Source organism: Contarinia nasturtii, unplaced genomic scaffold (genome assembly GCF_009176525.2).
Source record: "Contarinia nasturtii isolate CC-2019 unplaced genomic scaffold, AAFC_CNas_1.1 Cnas_scaffold_1371, whole genome shotgun sequence".
NCBI classification, from domain to species: Eukaryota; Metazoa; Arthropoda; class Insecta; order Diptera; family Cecidomyiidae; genus Contarinia; species Contarinia nasturtii.
Window position 1 is genome coordinate 5005047 of NW_022198708.1, and position 16016 is coordinate 5021062.

The 16016-nt window shown below is 34.8% G+C and overlaps 2 protein-coding genes across 2 annotated transcripts; both read right to left on the reverse strand.

Moving 5' to 3' along the window:
• Positions 1–177: 177 nt before the first annotated feature.
• LOC116345888 lies at positions 178–1226 on the reverse strand. Its single transcript, XM_031775616.1, has 4 exons — positions 1080–1226; positions 661–899; positions 505–574; positions 178–416 (listed from the first exon to the last, which is right to left on the reverse strand). Exons 1-4 carry the CDS (start codon positions 1119–1121, stop codon positions 354–356), a joined length of 414 nt encoding a protein of 137 aa, XP_031631476.1. The 5' UTR covers positions 1122–1226; the 3' UTR covers positions 178–353.
• Positions 1227–1915: 689 nt separating this feature from the next.
• On the reverse strand, positions 1916–15389 carry LOC116345590 (transmembrane protein 131 homolog). The gene is made up of 5 exons (XM_031775036.1): positions 14876–15389; positions 10412–13893; positions 3250–6516; positions 2927–3169; positions 1916–2821 (listed from the first exon to the last, which is right to left on the reverse strand). The coding sequence occupies exons 2-5, from the start codon at positions 12737–12739 to the stop codon at positions 2594–2596; spliced, it is 6066 nt and encodes a 2021-aa protein (XP_031630896.1). The 5' UTR covers positions 12740–13893; positions 14876–15389; the 3' UTR covers positions 1916–2593.
• Positions 15390–16016: the final 627 nt, after the last annotated feature.

Genomic DNA, 16016 nt, shown 5'->3' on the forward strand with positions numbered 1-16016 from the left:
CTTTGAAAAGTGAAAAAAATATTTAAAAAATTTACTTCTTCAATAATTCAGTTATTATTATTATGTGCGGTGACAATTCAAGCGTTTCTAAAAAAAAAGCTTAAAGTTTGTTTTTAATGGATCTTATGTTGAGTTGAACAATCCAGTGCACAGCATGGGAGATAAGAATAATTTTTCATCATTTTTTTTTATCTGAAGCTTTTATTTTGAAGTTAGTTAGTACATTTCATTTGACATGTAAATAAATCTTCTCTATCTTTAAAAGATGTTTATTTTTAAAGCATCGCATCGTAAAAGTTTTTGCATTCTATACATTACGCTTCTTAATGAGGTGAAATATCGCCAAATATGTCTTATTGCTCGAAACAATAATCTTCAATTGATTTGACCTTTTCGAGGATTGGTCCCTCTTGTTCCTGTTCGTACAAATATTGGAATGAGAACATTTTCATCACAATTTGATTTAAAAGAAAACGTTGAAAAATAATTTTAGTAATAGCTTACTTCTGTTAATTGTGCAGTCAATTGCTCCCATTCGTCTCTAGCAGATAGAAGCGTCTCCAACATACATTTACTAAAATTAAAGACATAAAATTGAAACGATGTCAAAATTTAAAAAAAAAATCGTAACTCTTCCATAAAATTTTCATCACAACTTACAATTTATCCATTTCTGGAAGTTTCAAACATTCATTCTGTTTTTCTACCATTGAATTAATAAATTTTTCAATGTCTTCAAACCAATGCTTCAATTCGGGATATTGAATAGCCAGCTTCTTAAGTTCATCACCCATGCATTTTCTTTGTTCCGGTGTCATGATCGAATCATGATCATTTTCCCCAAATAATCCAAAAATACTGCGATCGGATTTGAGGCGACTGACATCAGCATTTACCAGCTAAATAAATAATCCGGTTAATTTTCTGTGTACATTAAAAACTAAATGACAATGCCATCTAAAAGTTGAAATTGTATTTGTCCATTTGATTTTCATAAGGCGTTGTCATCTAGTTTTCTTTGTATATATTTTCTGTGTGTACTAAGATTGGAAAAATGTAAAACAAATATGTGAAATTACCATTATTGTTGAGAACAGAATACAAGTCACCAAAAATTTCATTTTTGAAATAATTAATAATCGCGGCGCAGATTATCTGTCTATAAACCTTTGAAATTACAACTGATGATTGGAATTACTGGGAACAATAACCAAGTGTAAACAGCGAAAACAATCTAATGATAATATTGAATGTTTCAAAAGCTACATATCTCAAGAGGACACTTGACTTTTTATGAATTTCTTTTTTCCGGCATTTTTTTTAAATCAATTATCACTCTTTTATATTGAACACTGGGCCGTCTAATTCATCCATTTATCTGAACTAAGTTATAATAGTTCTTAATTCGGTTTGATTTGATTGTGTACAATTGTACATTCCTGGTGGATGAGATCATTTCGTTGTTGTCACGGAATCAAGGTAATTTCAAACATATGTATTTATAACATTTTTCAGGGTTTATTTAAAAGAAAAAACTTTCTGCGAAAATCAGTTTGGAACAAAATTACTCCATTTGAAACCTTTGGTACTGACCACCTTTATCACGGTAAGCGAATATATCTCATCAGCTAAGATTGAAAAAAATTGAATTTGGAAGAGTATCGAGCTAAAAGAGGTTTTTTGCTATGATACAAGCAAATTGCTCATTATGATAACTGTGAATGTCATTTAGCTAAAGTCAACTTAATAAAGCTGAATTTTCAACGAAAAAAACAAAACAATACCTTGTGCGCCAATTGGTTTTGAGCTTCCCGAAATGTTGAATATAAACATGTTCCAAATAATTTATTCCTAAAAGAGAGCCAAATAAAAGCATTTTCTTTTTTTTAAGAGACACAAATACAAATCATTTTTTGTTTTCAGTCGACTTTATTTGACCATAATTCGCAAGTCCTTTTCTTGAAAGTCTTATTTCATTACAAGTGAATTTAAATGTTGTTGTTATTTTTTTTTTTTAATTCATCATCCGAATACTTAATGTGTTTGGTTTCAAATGTTATTTAGTCTTGAACACTCTGTGTTGTTGTTTCAAAACGGTAAATATGGTTGAAGCTCTCAAAATTGCGATAAGCATGAATTTTAACAGAAATGCATTAATTACGGTGAAAAAAAACAAAAGTGATCACAAATAAACGCAAAATATGGGAATAAAAACTGGTTTGAATGAAGTGCTTATCATAGCTACGGCAAATATTATTTTGAGTAAACAATTTCTGTTTTCTTTCAAATCGATCAGTTCAGTGTTGTTGTGGTTTGGTATGAATGATTGCTATTAAGATTATTTTTCATGTGCTTTGGTATTTATAACTTTTGTTCAAATTGAAAATTTAAATTGTTTTCATTTCTTACTTCATATGAAACGAAAATGTGTTTCGATTTTTTTGGGGAAGTCTTCAAATCAATTGGGTAAAAAAAAATTGCAGAAGACAATAAAACGATAATAAATGAAGGCGGTTTAAACATAAAAATGAAGTTTAAAAAAAAGAAGAGAAATGATCGATTTTGAAATGTTTATGTGAATGAACGAGAGTCATCATTTTGCTTTTTTGTTTTGATCACTGTTGTTCTGGTTATTCCAACTATTATCCGATGACCAAATACTGTTCCAATTATCTGATGGCCTGAGGGAATTTAACATTCGATCGTACTGCAAATCGCTTTGGGCGGTTTGATTTTGTTGTTGTTGTTGTTGTTGTTGCTGCTGCTGCTGCTGTTGCTGTTGTTGTTGTTGTTGTTGTTGCACCTGTAGCTGTTTTTGTAGCTAAACAAGGTAGATAAATATAAGAAAGAATAAATATTATAAATTGAAGTTCAGGTGGGCAGAGCGGACAATTTTCTGAGTGTGCATAATGTGTGGAATAATTACTAATTGTTGTTGATAGTTTCGAAGGAGGAGCTCATTTTGTGCAGCCAATGTCCGTGGATCACGTGTGGTTGTGTGCCCAAAGCCGGGTGGCGGTCGAATTTCATGTGTACTTGATACGGCCGCTGGATTGGATGACCAATATGCGGATGATGTTGATGGCGTCGAATCAAATAAAGTGCTCGAATTCCATAGGCTATTTGGTGACGATGAGTAAACACTTTGCAATCTCTGTTGAGCCAATTGCTGCAATGAAGATGCAATAAACGTTTAAAATAAATAAATGCTTATGTCATCATATAATAATTGAGACAATAAAAATGTACCTGTTGATGTTGCTGTTGTTGTTGTTGACGTTGCAATAATCTATAAAGTATGTTTGGATCCCATAGATTTGGTTTGTGCTGTTCCAAATTACTGCTGCCACCGTACATGCCATTCAAATATCGCAGCAAATCGGCATTTTGTTGTTGTTGCTGTTGCTGTTGACGCAATTGTTGAAGTTGTTCGGACGAATTCAATTGATGTTGATTTAGTACACCGTTCAGGACATTGTCATTACGTTGATAGGTTGATGTTTGTGGATAAATGCCACTAAAAAAGCTATTCGATGTGCCAGCCAAAGTGTTCAGTGAATTGCCGTTACTTTGTGGAATTGGACTTTGAATTGAATGTATTGATTCCCAATTTTGGATTGGCGTTGATGATGGCGATTTTCTTGTTCCAATTGGTCCCAAATCCGGCGACGATACTTTGCTATCCGATGTTTGATATTCAAATGATGATTTGCTAGAGAATATGCCATCAGTGCCATTGCCACTGCCAGCGCCACCATTTGACGTATGTTTCTTAGCATTCTTCCGTTCTTTCGATTTAGCCTCATGTTTTGATTTGGTTGTCGTTTGTTTACTTTTCTCATTTTTTCCATTTGTTTTATTTGCGGTTTGTGTTTTAACAACGGACGATAAAGAAACGGCCGACGATGATGATGACGATGATGCACTGTAACCCAATTTATATTTACCATCTGGCTGTTCATACAGGTTACTTTTTTCAACTAAATCAAGCAATGGATGACTACCACACGGTGATGCAAATTCAAATGCCGAACTAAATGTCGAACTCTTAAATGTCGGACAATCGGTATCCGATGTTTTTCGATATGGCATTTGTGTATTATTCTCATTGGTTTTGATGCGTTCGCGTCCTGGCGTTTTACCATTTAATAGTTTCATTGGATTCGATTTGCTGGGCGGTGTACTTAATGTTGAATTTGCACCACCACCACCATCATCATCATCGTCGTCATCGTCATTATTGCAATTGGCATTGATCAATTCAAATGAATCGTGTTGATGCTGTTGGTCAACATTCAATTCATCATGATTGTGGTCCATTATTGTGGATAATGGCATATCATAATGACACGGTAACATTCGACGTGAGTCATAAGGTAACGGTAGACTTTTCGATTTTTTGACAACGCTTTTGGTTTTATCTTTGATCGGTGGTGGCAGTGTGGCTGAGAGATCTTTTGATTGTGTTGATTTTTTCAATTTTGTTTTACCATTTGGTGATTTATCGTCTGAATGGCTTGAGCTCTCTGTTGTTGTCGATGATGTTTCCTCTTCTTCATAGTTTGCATTTGGGGGGTATTCATCCTTTGAGCGTTTTTCCTTTTTATCTGTTGTCGTCGTCGGTGTTGTTTGTTGTTGTGATGGCGGTAACAATGGTGGCGATGAACATTTCGCTTTCGATTGTTCCATTTTTGGTTTGGTGTCCGATTTTTTCGGTGTAAATTTCTTTGCAATTTCGGTAATGTAGGATTTTTTCGGTGTTATTACTTCGGTCGATGCCGAACTCGATGGACATGATGTTCGTTTTTTCTCGGTCATTTTCTTTTTGCAAATGCTGCCATTTGTTTTCGAATTGCATGACAATGGTGTTGACGGTGATTGTTTTGCTGATGAATTTGCACCTCCAGTGCTATTCGAAGGTGTAGCCGTGTTGACCGAAGAAACGGTTCCGCCACCCTTTGTCACATCATCGAAAAATAAGGTTTTTAAACTAATTTGCCGTAAATCCAATGCCGGTTGCAGTGATCCTTTTGCTTTTGATATATTTTCGACATGCACTTTAAGTACTTTCATTGAATCTAAGTAGGCAGCAAATAAAACGCACACAAATGATACGGCTAATACAACGGCTGTCACATTTTTCATCATTGATTCCCATTCGGGACGTGCCAATGCTTTGCTGCACACGCCCAGCGATAACGGCGCAATTATGCTGTGCAATGTATAATTGACGGAATAATTTAACGATGTTTCTAAGTACAACGTTTTCTTAACCATGGCCAATGTAAAATCGGGCGTAAATGAAATTTCAATTTTTTTCGAACCATTCGGTGGCAATTCGAATGGCATACATTCCAATATACGATAACCATAACCTTCGCATGGTAAATCATCGATGCGAAGACCATGCATATAAATTGGTACTTCACCGCTATTCTTTGCGGTAAATGTTCGTTTTGCTGTAACCGATCGCATATTTATATTCGGATGATTACAGTCGCGCAAATGTTTATCGGTCAATTCAAAGAGTAACGGTGTTTTTGAGCCGGGCTTTCGATTGCCAAATTTAAATTGTGGCACCACCGATTTTGCGGTGATCCATGTCGCTTCCAGTACTGTAACATTGTTCCGTATCCATAAGATGGTTCCATAGCTGCCCGCATTTTCCGACATAAATTTTACCGTGATTCTATGATATGTTTTTGCCGGTATCACAACAATATCGGATTTGAATTGATTTCCGAAGGTATCCAGGGTGAATACATGATCCTCGGTGATTTGTTTATTTGTTGAAATGTCAATAATATCGGGCGGTAATTGTTGTACAATATCATCAACGCCAAATTTTTTGCCATCGTGTAAATAATAATGAATTTGTAGCGGTGCATCGAATGGATTAAAAATGTCAATGGTTTTAATGAGCTCGTGTCCAACTTGTGAAATTGCAAATTCAATTGGTGTCTTTATCAATTTTGGCCATGCAATATCAATGCTACCATTAAAATCGTAACGCTTGATATGATTGGTTTGCACGTGAAATGTTAGCTTTTGAAATTTGGCGGACAGGGCATGAAATCGATCTAATTGCTTTTTTAGTAATAAAATGCGTTGCCGATTTGTTTCGACTGTTTCTTCCATTTGTGTGACATCCAATGCACAACGATCATCACAGATTCGTGGTATCGCCACTTTTAATTGATCAATAAATGATTCGCTTTGCGCTAGTATCACCGGTTTTTCACCATCTTCATAAATTACATACGGTGATCGTTGCACGGACAATGGATCAATATCGTCGTTGACATCATTTTTATGGCCACTATTATCCACACGAGATACATTTGTCGCATGACATTCATCATATCCATCCATGTCTTTTAGCTCCATCATTGAGGCACTGTTGTCTATCTTCGATGACACATTATCCAAACATATATTATTCACATGAATCGTTTTTATGTGCATCGATCGTGTGAATGTTGAATATGCCGTTAAATTTACCTTACATACGCCACCCTGTTTACAAAACAAAAACAGAAAAAAATGTCAATGAAACGTATGGGACATGATACTATACTATATTGGGAAGTCAAAAAAAGAGAAAATTAATCATTTGTAATTTACAGAAAAAGATTTTTTATTGTTTTGCTGACGAAAATAGTTCAAAATTTAATTCATGGTTACTTCTTGAAACCGATTCATGTTTCATACGTTTCATATGTTTCATGTTTTGAAGAAGTATTAGTTCAAACATTTAGTCAGGCCAAGATTTGTCTATATATCTCTATTGATATTTGTTATTGATGCCTCGGACTCATTGACACCGAAGGGATAGTTTGAAAAATATGGAAACTATGGAATTGCATCCGGGCTGCTTTGAATCTATGAGCCATTACTAAATCATCAAAATACCCAAATTTGGCATTTAAAAAATGGCCCATATTCATGACCTGAAAACGCGTCCATATTAATACAAATTTATATTAAAAATGTTCGAAATGTGTTCGATTCAAATAATCAGATCTTTAAATTTCTTCTATTTGAATGTTCTATTGAAAACCCTAAATGATCATTATACATTTATTTCTGTGTCATACTGATTTTCAAATTGAATGTTTGAAACGAAAAATTGACCGAAATTGTCCTTTTTACCGTTAACTGATTTTATGTCAATATTTTTTCAATTTTTTTCAACAATTTCCCAAAATGACTCAAATCACTAAATGGAGGAGAAACTATATTTTTCATGTTCATTATTACCATAAGTTTCATATAATAATTTATAAGCGGCGAAAAATCACATGGGAATGAGAGAAACTGCCTTCAATTGAATTGAAATGACATAAATCTATTTTCCCGAAATTTGATGGAAACAACAATTTGTTGTGTTAAAATTGAATAATAAATGAGCGTACATTGATAGGTACAAGTTTCAATTATATCGATTTCCCTAATGTGAATTAAAATATATATAAAACATATTTGTGCACGCACGATGAAAAATGATTGAGTGCCACATGACCATTAGCGACAAATGAATCAACCGTTATACATATTTTATATCGGCTATAAAAAAGCAACACATACACACATATCTCTGTCTCTCTATCTCAATTAGTTCCTCACAAAATCCCTTCGATGGAAATAAAGGATGATTCATTTCCGATTTTGACAAATACCGAAGAGATTCATGCGGCAAAGGGACAGAGGGCACGGAGAACATCATTAGCAACACAAAATTATGGTCATAATAATTATCGAAAAGTCAACAATCAAGTTTGATTTTATTATTGTTTATTGCTATTCTACCCGAAGGTCAATAGAAATTTTTTCGTTACATTCTTTGTTCCCATTTCCGGACAACAATGTTTTTTGTTCGAGTAAATGATTCATGGGACGAATAATGAAATTTACGTCTGAAGAAGAAGAAGAAGAAGAAGAAGAAGAAGTGACATGTCCATCTGGCAAATGTCGTTGTACAATTTGAAAATGAAATATAGCCAGAGATAGTTTTCGACTAGTTTATCCAAAGCAGTTGTGTTGTTTTACAATTTTCGGTACAAGTGTTTGTTTACATTTTTGGACGTGTGATAACAAATTTATTTATAAAGTGATCCATACACACTTAAGTGATATTGTAAACAGCACGTACGCATTGCATACTTTTATAGTTTGGAAATAATGATACAAAGCATCGGATATGCACTTATGAAAGAGTAAATTTATGTAAAATTTTGAGATATACCCATATCAATTGGACCAACAAAATTAATCATGACATTAGTGATGAAAAGGCAATGAGAAATTGGCCACGTTCGTGATTCGAATGAAATCGATTTTAATATTTTATTCCATTGGCATGCCTCATCCATGCTACGTGATTTTGTTCATTTTTTTAAAGGGAAAATCGATGCAATTTTCGAACGTAATAAATTAATTTTAATATTAGTTTGAGGTCGTGCATATATTAACTACTATTCCATATATAGATATATTGTCCATAAAAACTCCTGGATGTTGTGTGTTTGGCGAGGTGTTTGTGTGTGTGAGAGAGAGAGCGAGTGAGTGTGATATCTATGACGATGGTAGATATGGAAATAAACAACATGTTTATTCATTTAGAAATATACACGTCATGCAACAATTTAGTTTGGCCATAATTTCGATTCCATATATTTATTTGGATGGGGTTTTTTTATTCCATGAAAGGATCTATAATTATGTGTAAAAAATAACTGAAAATTAATAGCATTTCATTTCGATAATCAGTTTTATGAATATTATTGAGTGTGAGAGGAGAGATGGGGAGAGAGAGAGAGAGAGAGAGAGAGAGAGAGAGAGAGAGATAGTTAGAAAGGGAAGTGAGTGAAGGATTATGTGCCAGTACTTCAAACACAATAAATTCCATTGAAGATGGCTTTGATGATTATATTATTGCATAAAGCGACAAAAATAAATCAAAGGGTTGTGTGTCTGTGTGTCATCAATTCATACGAAAGCAAATCGATGTAATGAAAATACAAACCTATTGATTGTACCCGATGATTTTTCAAAGAGTGTTTGCTTTCTATCCTTTATTATTCAAAGAGTCGAGAAAATCATCAAATGTCTATATACTATGCGTATATACATATAGAAGAGAGAGAGAGTGATATATAGAGAGAGATCAGTCGTTGTGAAAGTGGCGACGTGCGAATTGAAAACGATTTCGAAATACACTTGCAAACTCAGGCCCAAATTCATTGCATATTTATCGAAAAATAGCATTCGTTCTAATTATATAAATCAATTGATTGAAATTGAGTTTTTGGCGATAGAAAGTCGCGATTCTGCAGGGAGATAGAAAAAGATAGAGATAAAGGGATAAAAGAATTTCCCATACCAAATTGAATTTATTAATATGTGGAGTTTAAAGCACCGCACCAACAATGTCACACAATTGAAAATACGAATATTCAATATTGAAGTCACAATAAATATTATACGCTCTTATTTTGATAATTAAATAGATTTTAGTATGTACAATTTGTACACATTTTTAAAGCACATTTACACATTTATCATGAAAATAAAAATAGCTGTCGCACTCTCAAGCGAACATATTTTTAACAAAGTTCAAATACCACATTGTTTTTTTTTCTTCTCTCATTGCTCTGTACATTTCGCATATTGAAAATCGCTTGAGAAAGAGCGGTCGACACAACAGAGCGAGATAACCGCAATTTGTGATAATCAAATTTGTGGTTTCGGTGTCACACAAGGCATCTTTTTCCCATTCACGTACGTAAATTTCATACCGAGATCACTTTAAGTGACAAATGACAATCCCGCTACATTTTGCCGCTGTATCAAATGTTGCGAGATAAATTGAAGAGGCTAGAGAAAGAGAGATGGAAAGAGGGAATGAGTAACCGAGAGAGCGAGCACGAGAGCAAGAAAGACACGAAACGATGAATATTCGAATGCTAGTTTTAAATCATACAATAGAATTTGTTGCTTTGACAACATTAATTGAATGGCATTGATAAGAGATGCCGTTTTCTCTTGATCTCGTTCTCCTCGACGATTTGCAGCAAAATTTCAATTTGATTTTTTGTTGTTTTCATTTTGTCTCAAATTCTCTCCTTCACATGGGCTCAATTGTTTTTGTGTGTGGCGAATGTTAGGAGTAGTTAAGTGTAATTAGATATGGTTATATATTGAGCTTTAAAAAAAGCGATCACTTTGATTTTTGTTGCTTTCGGAGGCATAATGATATTATCAGTCACATCTCGGTCGTACGATGTATGTGGTTTTTGTTGTTAGACTCAATCATATTTAGATTTTTGTTCTATTTTTTCCGTTTTTCGAAATTCGTAAGCTTAAATAGTTTATATCGCTTAAATAGGAGAAATGTGGTTTTTTTACTTACCGGAAAACAATGTTCGGTATCGATCATGTGTGTGGTAAATTTAAGAATGCCCATATCGGTGCTGAATTTTATCGGCGTACTGATTACTTCGAATGGTGTTTGAACGGTGAATTTTCCATCGAATGTACCGACAGTGTTGGATGTGACACCGATTTGGAAAACAATCCATTCGCCGGGTTTGACAATGTTACAAAATTTCAAACCTTTCATGGTGAGTTTGCTGCAACCGGGAACCGTGATGCCAATATGTGCTGCACTCGATATCGTACCTTTCCAATTGTGAATATTTATTGGAATTGGATTATGATTAACAAGCGCTAACATTATTTGTGATTGTGTTGATAAGGGTAAAATGCCAAAATTGATGGTCTTCTCATCGAAACCGATTGCAGACTCACCGTCACCATCATCATCGCTCAGATTCGTCATATCGTTGATAATGTCGGCGGTTGTTTGTTCGGTAATTGGTAGCAAACGTTTAAGTAAACCATTAAAACTGAACAATTCAATGTCATAGACGCTGACATTTGTATGCAAATGAAATGAACGTGTAACTGAATGATGTGCAGCTGCTGGTTGTTGTACAATTTGAAAAATAGTCGACTCTTCACCGGGCGCCAATAATTTTGATTTGAAATTATCGGCACGAAAATAGATGAGCGTATCGGGTGACATTGTTAAATTTGTTATGGCCAATGCAACGTCAAAGTTATTTTTTATGCGAAAATCACGAACTACATTGGTTTTATCATTCGACGACGACGACGGCGACGATGGTAACGATAACGATGCTGACGCCGAATGTATGTTATTACTATTGCTACTGCTGCTGCTGCTTCTGGTGCTGGACTGATGAAATCGTGTTAATGACTCATTGTACTGTATTGAACCGCGTAAAATACCACCGACAAATGGTATTCGATATTGAAATCGTGATAATTTCATTGTTGCCGCTTGTGCATCTACATTTGCATTTTTTCCACGTGTTTGAATCAAAATATTACCGCGAAAAAATTGTTCGGCCGATATTCGGGACCAATCCACAGTTGCTGTCATTGTTTGATATGTTTCATTGGTTGTCTCTCTCGTATTCATTTCCAATGTGATGCCATTCCGTACATTATCGTCAGCTTCCACCGAATATCCGATCACATCGTACAATTCGATGCCCGAATTTAATAAACGAAATGTCACACTTTTCGGTCGATCATTTGTTCCGCTAAGGCCAAAATTTAAAAACGGTATGCTCGCATAAATGCCATGCTCTTTGAATATTTCGACTTCAATTGGTAATACAATGACAGCCTTTTCAAGTGCCGCATTTTTTCTCGCTGACACTTTTATGCGAATATATGCGGTCGAGTTGCCGCTGTGTGTTGCTGTAAATCGTACACGAATTACTGGTTTCGAACAATGTGGCGGTATTTCCCATAATGTTTGTGATCGTTCTGTGTTTGGTGTATTGGCGGTGCCGGCACTGATCGCATCATTCGAATCATCAACATCGTTTGTTGGCAATTCTAATTGAAATTGTCCACCGCTTGAATAGACTTCGACAATTTGTAATGGCGTATTGTATGGATTGTACATATAAATTTCTGGCATAAGTGTTGCATTCAATGGTGCTTTTAAACCAACCAATGGACTTAAACGATACGGACATTCAACACCTTTACCTTTTACTTCATAATTTAGTACACCAAATGATGTGTGAATGATGAGATGCGCTTGAATGATGGCTTGTTGTCGTGGCAAAAAGACAACGTTAAATGTTGTATTGCCCATTGGTGGCACAAGATTTTCTTCGAAAAATGAACTATAAAAATCACCCACCGAACCAGATATTGAACCAAGATACACGCTACGATTTACATGACGATTGAATATTGTGACCACTTTATTTGCCGTTTCACCCACCGACAATTCATCGAAATGCAAAAAATTTGGCTCGAACGTTAATTGTGACAAATCATTATTATTATCGACCGTCATCATTATCGAAGAATCGATAGTTAAGTGTGTTGCTTGTAATTCATAATTATTTTCAGCTGCTACTGCTGCTGCTGTCGCTGCTGCCGACGATGACGATGTTGTTGACGACGACGACGACGTCGCTGGTGAAGTTGACGATGAAGAAGAAGTTGTCGAAACGGCAGATGCACACGCGAATGCACCATGTCGTACGTTCAATGTGCATGGTATTAGTGTTACAGAAACGATGATAAACAACTGGTACAGAAATGAGCTAACGTGTCGTAACAGGCCAACCATCGGTATGCTCATGTTTGTTGTCGATGTTGTTGTTTTGTTTGGCCGCAGTTTCAACATTGTATTGTTCAAATTATTGTTTTTGTTGTTGGTTCTTTTGAAAAATAAAAATTAAATTTCTTCTATGTTTCGTTTTGTTTCGTTTCTTCTCATTCACTCTCTCAACACACGACGATAAATCGATAATGCATGTCGTCGAATCGCGAAAAAGAATACACCGACCATTGATTTGTGTTTAGGCATCCAAACAAAAAATGTTGCCGATAAAAAAATTCGAAATTATTATTATGATATATTGCAAACGCCAAGAAAAACGTTGGCTCTTTGGTACACACTGCTTGTCAAACTTTAAAAAAACAACAACAATTAAGCTTAGTTTTTTTCTTCTTTCTCTAAAATCTAGAACTTTTTCTTGCTACTGTTTTCACATTTGTCGAAATTCGTTTGTTGCACATTCACATGCAACGTCGTTCACAATTCGCTCGATCTGCCGCAAAAATTATGTAAACCGTTTCCTTTGCACATTTAAACACCGGGAATCGATCACTGGATTTTTTTTTTCTTTTTCGTTTTGTTTGGATATTTTGAATTTGTCGTGAAAGTCCTTTCGAGTTTTTTTACAAAAAAGAATTTTTCACACTTTTATTTGTTTTTTTTTTCTTATCACACACAATTTACTTTTAGAATCACAGTGTACATTTCTTCTCTTATTCTTCTTTCGATTCAATTTTGTTTTTATTTAAATTGGCGTAAAGAATATCTATTTTCAGATCCGTTTTTATTTAATTCTTCATGAGTGTTTTTCATTTCTTCTTCGCTTTGTGTGCTTGTGTTTTTCTTTCGCCTTTGGTCGTGTGTGATTATTTCTCTCTCTCAAAAAAGTGGCTTCACATGTATAAAGTTGAATGAAGCAATCGTCAGAGCCGAAGGAATAAAAAAAAAGTTTAAATAAGATTGTTGTTGAAAATGAAAAACAACACACAATTTCATTCGCACACTTTTCCCACACTGTTGCTTTTCCACCACACAGAATATGTGCTGTTGTCACGTTGAACGTCACTTGCGTTCTAAAATGATTCTCATGTGCGTCAGTCTCACTGAACGATAGACGACTCGTTCAGCTGTGTATTGTATTACTCTTTTTCGCCTTGGTGACGTGCGCTCGCTCCGTCTCTTATTCTCTTATGCTCCAATGTTCCGTTGTAAATGTCTCTCTAAAACGCCGAATGTCATCCATGCCATAGATTGTGCGAAAAAGAAATAGAAAACAACATTATTATTTTTTTTTTTTGAATATTAGAACCGATTGACAATTTTAAAGCACCAAAATAATAACAAAGCAAGCATAGCACATTAAAATGTGCAGTTTTTTGTTTCGTATATTTGGGCAATGAAAAAAAAGAGAATAAAAACAATGACAACGATGATCAAAAAAAAAACACACAGCGAGAAAGTGAGAGTGTGTGTGTGTGTGTGAGAGAGAGAAATGAATGCATTTCACAAGGATTGAATCATTGACATGAGATTCTAAATGCAGCGATAAATTGGCGCTGTCTATCTCTCTGCCTTGGTTCGACGGCTTTTTATAAATTTGTTTTGATGCGATCGGAAGTGAACACGAGAAGTGCGCCAAAGTATTTTGACAGCAACACATATACATACACTCACTCACACACATACAACAAGGTGCAATTCATAGCTTTTAATCGCATCATTCGAAATTCCGTTTGGCGCGCGCCCGCTAAATCTCTCTTATTCTGTCTCTGTCTCTGTCTGTCTCGCTATTTTTATTTCGTTCTATGTGTATTGTTCTGTCTTTGTCTATCAGGTCACCCGATATGCTCTCGAACCACGGTGTTTCACAAATAATCAACAAAATTATCACCAATGCTATAATTGATAGCAAATAAAAATCACATTTGGTATTTCGCTCTCTCTCTCTTTCTCTCGCTCTGTTTATGTGCTTTGCTGTTAATTCGATCGATTGAGAAATGGTTGCGATTTGTTTTCATTCGGTGGTATCTGTGTTTTGTTTAGACACTGTCCATCACAAATAAGCCCCAAATGAAATGGCCATAGCCGTATCCAATGGAATTTTTGGAATGGTCTTCAACGGACGAATCACTATTGAAATTTCCCAATGTTGACCTTACGAAAATTTGTAATCACACACGACATCTGTTCACATCCACTCACCTAATTTTATGATTATATATTGTTGTCTATCGGGCTGTTTGTTTGTCTGTTTTTAATTTCACGTTTTATTTTGTGTGATTTTTCTGCTTTTGTCATTCACATAATCTGTGTTTGATTTGATGTGTGTTGGTCTCACTAATTCTCTAAATTGATTTCAGCTGGTGTGTCGATCCTGTGTGCTATAGATATGAATGCATTTTGCAATTCTTTTTCCATTACACACACAAACAAATATATTATTCTTTTTTTTTTCTTAAAAAAGAGCACACACCACACGCTTTTAATTTCCGATTAATTTCCTATTTTCCAACCAATACTCCACTTTGCACACCAAATCGCCCAATTTGTAAATTCATTTAAAACAACAAACACCAACAATTATTTGTATCGAACGACATTTGTGTGTTATTTATTTTACTCGTTTCGTATGTTTTTCTCAGTTTGTCGCGAGAATTTACGTCAAAAAAAATGTCGTGTTCGGTGTGTGTCGTTTGCGTCTTCAATGTGATATACATATTCTTATTTGTTTGCTCTTTCTCTTCTTTTTTTCTCTCTCTCTCGCTTTCGCTCGAAATTCACGACATTGAATTCGAAGTCGACACATAAATGTGCTTTTTGACTATTGTTATTTGTGTGGAATTGAACATTGTATGTGTTGATGTGAGAGCATGCATAGATTTTAGGGTGACACACTCACATCGTTTAACTGAATGACAGAAATGGCAAATGTGCAACATCTAAATTTTAGTTTTTCAAATAATATCGATTTTGTGGGGTTTTAAAATCGATTTTATTTTGTGTGTCAATTGCTTTGAAATCAAAGTGCCTTTGAATTGAATTTCCTCGGAATCGAATGGAATCGAAGTCAAATAGCAAACTTTGATTGAATCGCGAAATTTACCTTTGGAAAATTTAAAAAAAAGTGCCCATACTTTCTTCTAGTCAAAATAATTTCGCGAAAAAAGGGTAATGGAAACCGAAAAATCGAATAAATTCCATGAATTTCGACATTTTGTATATGTTTGTGCATTTGTCAAATACGTGCCACCCTAACACGGTCGTGTATGTCAGAATGAGTTCGTTGGTTAAGTGCGTTCGTGTGTATTGGTGTGGTTTTGACTGATATGTTTTAATCACATTT